This window comes from Fukomys damarensis, unplaced genomic scaffold (assembly GCF_012274545.1).
Source record: "Fukomys damarensis isolate Sample0158 unplaced genomic scaffold, DMR_v1.0_HiC HiC_scaffold_1, whole genome shotgun sequence".
Classification (NCBI taxonomy): domain Eukaryota; kingdom Metazoa; phylum Chordata; class Mammalia; order Rodentia; family Bathyergidae; genus Fukomys; species Fukomys damarensis.
In genome coordinates, this window is record NW_022900913.1 from 49,829,450 (window position 1) to 49,838,319 (window position 8,870).

At 30.8% G+C, this 8,870-nt stretch overlaps 1 protein-coding gene across 1 annotated transcript in view; it reads right to left on the reverse strand.

Moving 5' to 3' along the window:
* Positions 1–8,468, reverse strand: part of Adamts6 (ADAM metallopeptidase with thrombospondin type 1 motif 6) — a 173,730-nt gene extending 165,262 nt beyond the window's left edge. Inside the window, exons 1-2 of the mRNA XM_033761118.1 lie at positions 8,439–8,468; positions 4,050–4,155 (exon numbers count right to left, since the gene is read on the reverse strand). Coding sequence (XP_033617009.1) covers positions 4,050–4,135 — 86 coding nt within the window. The 5' untranslated portion in view covers positions 4,136–4,155; positions 8,439–8,468. The remainder of the gene's footprint in view (positions 1–4,049; positions 4,156–8,438) is intronic.
* Between the last annotated feature and the right edge of the window lie 402 nt (positions 8,469–8,870).

Consider the following 8,870-nt stretch of genomic DNA (forward strand, 5'->3'; position numbering starts at 1 on the left):
ATAGGGCACACATGCATACATACTGAATAGTTTTTCTTGTTTGAATAACTAAAAGTATAGATAAGGATCAAAATGTATAATTGATAAGGTGTAATAGGAAGAAAATGTCACAAGGAGTAGGGGAAGAAGAAAGGGTAGGGGAAAGGAAAGAAGGAAAAAGAACAAATATGAGAAAAGGGAAAAAATGGAAACAAAGTCTTTGTTGTTTGTTTTTTATTGTTGTTACAGGGATGGAACTCAGGTCCTTGTGCTTGCAAGGCACGCAGTAGAACTACTGAGCTAAATCCAACCCCCAAAGTTTATGTAACTTTTTTTTTTTTTTTTTTGGTACCGAGGATCTACCTCGGGTCCCCTTGTGCTTGCCAGGCAGGTGGCAGAACCACTGAGCTAAATTGCCAGCTATGTGGAAACAAAGTCTTTGTAATTAGGGAAAGGGGGAAGGGTGAAAGGAGGGCAGAGGGATGGGGAAAAAATAGAACCAAGATATATCATGTAAAGGTACAAGATCCAAATGATGAATGTAACTGTATTGCATACCTAAAATGTACCAATAAGTTTATTGGAAAAAATATTAAAACAATTGAAATCAGAGTACATTATCTGACTACAATCTAAGAATTCACACACACACACACACACACACACACACACACATTGTAACTTAATGAAAATAGAATCACAGCATAATGACATATTTGGGACACTGAATTCCTACTAAACATAGGCCTATAAAGAAATTTATAGTTTTAAGTGCTGATTTCATAAGGTAGGGTTCTAGTTCTATAATCAATGATTTAAGCTTCTACTTTAAAAGGATAAAAAAATAAATTGAATCCTAAGTAAATACAAGGAAAAAATAATAAAGAGTAGACCAAATGAACAGAAAATAAGAAAAAATAGCAAAAAATCAATGAAAACAAGAGCTGTAAATTAATAAATTTGAAGCCTCACTAATCATAAAGAAAAATAAATTGAAAATATCAAGAATGAATTGGATACATCATTTATTTTATAGACATTTTGAAAAGATAAAAGCAGATTATGAATGATTGTATGATAACAAATGTGAAAATTCATCTGAAATAGAATAATACTGTACTGAGAGCTACAAAAACTGCAGGGTTAGATGGCTTTATTGGTACATTCCATAGAATATTTAAAGAACAAATAACGTTAATCTTATATATACAAACTCTCCCAGAAAACAGAGTACTTTCTAGCCCATTCTGTAAGATTAACTTTATTCTGATAGAAAAATTAAATAGAGATATTAAACCTACAAGCCAAATGATTTTTAAGGCAAATTGTCCTGAATATTAATATGGGAAAATTAACTCCAATTTATATCTCATATTATACATCAAAATTAACTCAAAATGGATCATTGATCTAAATATAAAAGCTTAAAACATAAAATTTCAAAAGGAAAATAGAATGTTTTCATAGTCTTGAAGTAGATGTCTGAGGACACAAAAAGCACAAACCATAAAAGAAAAAATTTAAATTAGACTGAACTAAAATTTTAAAGACATCACTTCAAATGAATAGCAAATACCAAGCAAGAAAAATATGTTCACCTTGGTATGTCTGATGAAGACTTTTACCTCAAATACATAAGAAGAAAAGACAAATTTTTAAAATGCAGGTAAAATTTAAAAAGATACCTCAAAGAAGATAAAAGAATAAGTACATGAAAAGATGTTCTTTAGAAAAAAAACATAACTGTATAAACCTAACACCAATATCCTGGTCTTCATGCTCCAAGTATATAATTAGTGGTATTAGGATAGAAATTTTTATCATTTTTATACTTTGTGTACATTTACCTTTCATTTGAACTACAGTGAACCTGATATTTTAACTGAAGTTGAATGAATTCTACCCAGTTACTGACCAAATCATGTCTAAAGGATGTTTTATATGTTCTACTCTAGGAAATTTTTAAATTGGGAGTTAATTTTACATAAGGTGCTTCCATTTTTTCCTTACTGTGTTTATTGCATTGTTCTTGTCACATCTAAGCTTTAACATGTCTGAGTTTTTCTAACATCGAATGTGTGATGTAAAAAAAAAATGTATAATGTGCTACAAATTTTATGCATAATAAACTAAATTATAGCCTATGTAACCTGTAAAACATTTCTTGTAAATTACCGAATTTATTTTTCCATTTTTGTACAGTTTCTTATGTAAATTTTTAACATATTAGTTGTGGCCTGTTCTGTCAACATTCCCATACTATTTTCTTTGGTGCATATTTGCTTGAAAGAAACTTGGGTTTTGCTTATTTGTGTTATATAGCTATTAAGTCAATTTTAATATTTGCCTTTTCTGTAGTTTTTCTAATTTTGTTAATATTTAAATGTCAAAATCATGCTTTTTATTTCTTTCCTACTTCCAAATAAATTATGTTTACTAGAAATAAAAATTAAATAAAATTTAAAAGTCTCAGCCATAGGAAGTATATCAAATGCATTTTCCACATCAAGTATAAATACATATTTTGTGATTTGTTTTATCATGATACAGTAGACTTTAAATGATGTGATAACTACAGATGCATTAGTGAAGAATATATGATCTTTAATTACGGAGAAGAGACTGAATACTTTATACCTTTTTAAAAACTGTAGAACATGTTTTAGTATCCAGGGTGTATTTGTGTAGTTATACAATATGCATTTTAAATAGCTGTGGATAATTTTTTCTCTGGCTAGGCTTTAGTTTTGCTTCTTCCATCCTTTTGGGAAAAAAATTAGTTTTCTTATCAAATGAAAACTTGTATCTTGAGAATTACCTCTGAGGCAAGTATATAATAAACATTTATTTGTGGTTTTTCTTTCCCATCCATCTTGCCACACCAAAAAAAAAAGCGTTATTATAAAATATATCACACAAATATCAGAAGTTCTTGGAAATAGGCTTCCACTTTAGCAAAAAAAAATTTTAAATGCTTGACTATGCTTTAAAAGTTATTTTCATTCTCTCATTAGCAGATATAACTAGCCATTTGCTAAATGTTAGCTTCTATTTTAAAGAAAAAGGACTTTTCTCCTTTAAAAAAACAACTAATCAGATAGTGAATTGGAAGATCTATTATTTAGTTTTACCTGTATAAGAGCATTAGAATTCCATTAAAAATCTACTTTTAAAAACACAGCATCATTCAGTTTTAGGAACACAAGCGTTTGAAATAAGGAATAATATTGTCAAAATTCTCTCCCTTCACAATTATAGGCTTTTACATGTGCTACTGTCTATTGTTTAAAATAAAAGGTTTTTGCTTTTGTTTTGTCATTTGGGTATTGGGGAAAGCCACAGGACAGTTTTTCCATTGGCACACATTTACTTAAAACAAATATTAAAAATTTAAGGACAAGGGATTTAGTTCAGTGGCTCTGCCACCTGCCACGCAAGCACAAGATCCTGAGTTCAATCCCCAGTACCAAAAAAAATTTAAGTCCTTGTTAAAAAAAGGTGAAGATGATATCTCATCACATTTGTAACGCTTTGGTCTATGCCCATACTACCCTGAATGCACCTGATCTCCTCTGTAATAGTCTGGTGTGCAAGTGCACCTGAAAATGCAAGTTGCACAGCAATAATTGAAAAAACTTTATGCCTAGAAAAGGTATGCCCACTGCCATATGAAGAATGAGAACTAAAAGCATGTTTTACGTTAGTATTATCAACTACTTAAAAACATTTATGTATTGCCACTTGAGGAGAAAGAAGATCATTTAAACAAGTGGACTCTGAGGAACTGTGTGTTGGGGAGACAGCTAAAATTGAAGAAATTTAAATGTATATAAATATTTAAGTGTGGTACATTCACCACTGAAGATACTAATCACTGATTCACAAAGGTTATTTAACAAGTCTCTAGTTCTTAGGATGATTTATTCCAATACCTGAAATGATAACATTCTCTTTTGAAATGAGGCAAAAAGGTAAAACATAATTGAGTGCAGGCTTTCCACACGGTCGTTATGACTTGCTTGAAAGATTGGAGTCCTAAAATTTATTTTGATTTTTTTAAACTCACTCACTTGTGACCAATCTCATGCGCAATGGTAAAAGCTGAACCCAAGCCAATGTCTTCATTAATGCTGCAGCTCCTTTCAGGTTCACACATTCCAGCCACAGAGGCCAAGCCTGAACAAACAGAAAGAGACACAAAGGGTCAAGCCAAGGTGTTTCAGTCTTAAAAAGCCCATACTTAAATGCCTGGATTCTTTTTAATAACCTCCATGAACAGAAGGAGCAGTTGGCAAAAGGTTAACTTTCTAGTCATTTGCAAAATCACTGGGGGGAATTTCACTTTGCCGGCGAGACATTAATATTTTTTGAACTGTAGTCAGTGCTGGAAAATGTCTAGACTAGGGGTTAGATTTATAAATTTTACTTCTGGTAACTTGGGACCACCTAGTAACTTGAGCCAGAAGAGGGAATTCAAGACAGCATTTCTATTTTAACATTCTTCAGGCTGTAGAAAGCAAAATATATCCACATTATTTTTCTAAAGAGATCTGTTTAAGTTTAGTGGGTTCATAAAAATATACAAGCAACTTTCTAGTTATCAAAAAGGGGGAATCCCAAATGGTTTTTTTAAAATGACATTTTTACACTTGATCTTAGCCAAAAGGCCGAGAAGTGATTAAAATGACATTTTCATAAAAACAAAAATTAATGATTCAAAAGAGAAAAAGGAGACCTGAAAGATGGGAGGTTTTTCTACTTTTTAATCTTCTCAAATTGGTCCTGATAGTGATGCAACAATTTCTTTTACTATTTTAATGTCATGCACACATTTGATGTAGTTTCCCCATCTCTCATCCTCATCCAATACATTTGAGTTTTACCAATAAAGTAAAACCTATGGTGTTAATTTGCTGATTCTAGTGAAATGTTATATTACTAGACATATACTTCTTCTGGGAATTTTAGTATGTAAATCTTTAATATTTAATTCCAAATAAATATCATGCTCAAGGAATCAACATAGAACTTTAAAACGGTGCTTCCTAAAAAAGGATTTTTTGTGAAAAGGAAAAAGTCACCTCCTGCAAGGAAATAAATGCCAGATCATATTTATCACAAACACAAAAATAAAGATATTTAGAAGTTTGAAGAAAAAAAGAAAAAATATTTCATATGTTAGCCTACTATTATCACTCAAAAATTAACAATAACCTTCTTACTAAAAGTTATTTTAATTCAATTTAATGAATATTTACTAAGTATAAGTAATATTCTGTGCTAGGTACAATTTCACTTTTACAGTAATTGGAAATGGTGAACAATTTTTAATCCATAATTTTTAAAATCCGAAAAGCTCCAGAAATTGTCTTTCTCTGTATTTTCTCATATAAGTATCAAAATAATAGCTACACTGGAACAGAGCTGAGGTTTGTGTAGGCATGCTAATAATTTGCTTTCCCTACTATTTTATATGGGGGAAAGCCGTGGTATAGTTTTTCCACTGGCATACAGTTTTTTAAAACAAAAAATTAAAAACTTAGGGGTCAGGCTTGGGAAAAAAATAAATAAATACCTAGATTCTTCTAAAAGGAAGTAAAGATATCTCATTATATGTGTACTATTTTACTTGGGATGAGTATGAGTTAGGGAGAGAAATGATATATGACAGCATGGTTATAAAGACATTAATGACATTTTGGCACTGCTCTTCCATTCACTTAGAGGACCTGGGACCTAAAAAAGAAGATGTAAATAGAGGGACCAATTTTGGCAAAATGAAATAATTTTTGGCTGGTCAAAAATATTCAATAGATCACTTCCAATCTCCATGTGTGTGTGCACATGTGCATGCACATAGAATATCCCCCCCACAAATTTATAGGACATTACCTGTCTTTGAGCCACTGGATTTAATGTTCCTCAGAAGTACCAAGTCATAGTGATAGCTATGTCTGATTTGAGGCAATGTAGTTTTTTTTTTTAAAGGAATTATTAACATTCTTTAAATTTCCCAAATATATTATTCCATGAGTTAGCATTTTTATTTTGTTATTGTTCCTGTGTATTTTTGTTTTTGTTTTTATTTTGTTTTGTTCTTTGGATTTTTTGATATGCTCCACATTGCAGAATTTTCAACTGAGAATTTTCAATGACTCCCTCAGATGTATTTACAAGCACAGATTTAAATCTGATATCTGGTATAAAATTGTTATCTCTATCAAAAAATAACTACTGACAGAATATATTTGGAAAATACTACTTGTTGGACCATAAAGGTAAATCTTAGCCAAAATGAGAGTATTTTAAACACGACTGTATTTTCACAAACTCCCACCATTTTCTGGTTCCCTATCAAATTGAAGCTTTCAAAGTTCTTATGTGTGACTGTGTTAATAGGCTTTGATTATTATTTAGGTCATTTAGATTTCCTCATTTTGATGGCCACAGTTTGCACCCTTAAACCTACTTAGCTATATTATAATTGGTCATCAGAGTTAGTAAACTAGAGAATTTGTAAAATCAGCATAAAACCTAATAGGAAAGCATTGAAAAAATAATAAAATTTAATTTAATTAAAATTAAATTATTAAAAATAACAACCTGTTTGATTCTGTACTGATAATATATTTGCCACAGATGAAGGTCAAGACATGTATGTATATGTATCTCATTCAGTTTTCACTATAAGAGACAGTATAAAACATAATATATAATGGTTTATAATTTGAAATATAATTTATATTGAACTTGAAAATGCATTTACATGTGCCTAACTATTATATTGATTCCAGTAATGAATAAATTATCAAAGGTGAAACATTATTTTGAAAAACAAAAAACGTAGGACAGGAAAATACCTCTAATCTTTGGCAATAATGATAACAAAAGTACTAAGGAATATTATTAATATCACAATGAAAACATTTTTTAATGTAATTTCTTCAAAGAATATATGTATATATATATTATATAATATAGAGAGATACACACTATATATGTACTTCTTCCTCAAAATATATATATACTGAAAAATACAAGCTTTAGATTATGTGTGTGCTCACCTTGAAGTTTAGGTTTACCTGTTTCTAAAATGATTCAAACAATATCCATGGAGCAAAAGAATAGCTATTACTCCAGCTTCATAGATAAGAAAATTGAGGAACAAAGAGCTTAAATAAAGTGTTAAAAGACAATGTACTGAAACTATCAAAGCTAGTTAGTTTCTAGTTTTGGGTTACATCCACTGGTCTCATTAACCTAAAGTATTGCAAAGAAAGTCTTTTTGTTGTCAATTCTCTCAGCAAAGAGAGCACTTTCTGTGTTAAATATTTCACCTAACAAACTTCTCCACCATTAATACTCAGCATTGGCTAATTGGGATTTCTTTTTTAGCCATAAACCTTGAGGAAAATGGGGTAGGAGAAGCCTGGAAAAGCAGGTGAGATCTTCAAGAGCAATTCCAGCATCTGAATAGATGTTTTTCTGAACTCCTCTAGAAGCTGGGTAGTACTCCTCTTACAACTACTTTATTTGTATCTTTCTATAATGCTTAGGATGTGCATAGGAATTAATTTCACAGTGATTCTTATACAGGTAAGAAAATCAAGACTTGTAATAGAGAAACTAGAGGAATTAATCTTCATTTGCTTAACTTCCAAGTGTGTAAAAAGTTATCACAGGAAAAAAAGCACCTGCTCTATGAAATGGCACTAGTTGTTTACACTACTAGAAACTACCATCCCCCACCATTTATATTTGCAGTTAACTTTCAACTAATATGAAATTGTACTCTGTAACAAAATGTGATTTTTGAAATTCTAGAGTACTCTAAATGCTTTCCAAAGGGCAAATGGTATTTAGGTAACACAATACCTGTCTTCTCTCACCACCTCTGACTACACTGTTTTACAAAATTGCTTTTTATTTTTTGTTTAGATTCCAAATATTTCCAATAATATTTTAATGTATGGGATATACTCTTTCTACAAAATTACACCAAAAGAACTATTGCTCTTTATGTCTTTCCTTCTATTCCAAATTTTTCTCTATCTTTTCCTAGCCTGAAATTTCAAGCTGCTGGCTATTATCATAGCTCACAAACTCCTTGATAGTTTGAGATATTACATTACAGAAACAGATCCTATAAAAATGAGTGATCCTATAAAGACTAACTTTAGTTTATAATTATTACTTGATCATTTTGAATCATTTAAGTTTTCTTTTTAATTATCATTCCTTTTGCCAAAGGAGAAAAGGCTAATTAAATCTACATAAATTTTTACTGAAGTAAATATATAATTTCTAGTGCATGACATAATCACAGTTTTAATTTATCAAGTCTTAGGGGTAATTTTAGATGTACCAAAAAAGAAAATGACCAAATTAGTAATAGAGAGTAAAGTCACTGGTCCAAAAAGACAATCTGAACTAGCCTCCCTTTATTCAAAAACACTTACCCAGTGTTCCACAGGGTTTATTTTTATAAGTGCAGATATCATATCTATGGAGGAAAAAAGAGAGATGAAATTTATAATTTGATCAAATTTGTAAAATAATTTTTGTATAATCAATCATATCTTTCTTGGACTTATGGTTGCTTGACCACAATCAATGAAATTATAAGCAGCCAGCTGGAGTGTTAGCATATTCAGCACTCTGGGGGACATGGAAAGCTGCACTACACTCTCAGCATCTGGCTGCAAGCCAACAGGCCACATGCCAGTATGAAAGAAAGGTTAAAGTGGGTTTTGCAATCAGAAGTTCCATAAAAACATCTTCCATACTGTTTTGAAGCTAGACTAGTTTGTCTGCAGATTGCTACTGCTTCTACACTTAGCAAATAGGTGGCTTTTAATTCGAATCTCTTTTGAGCCTGCTGGAGTTTTTTG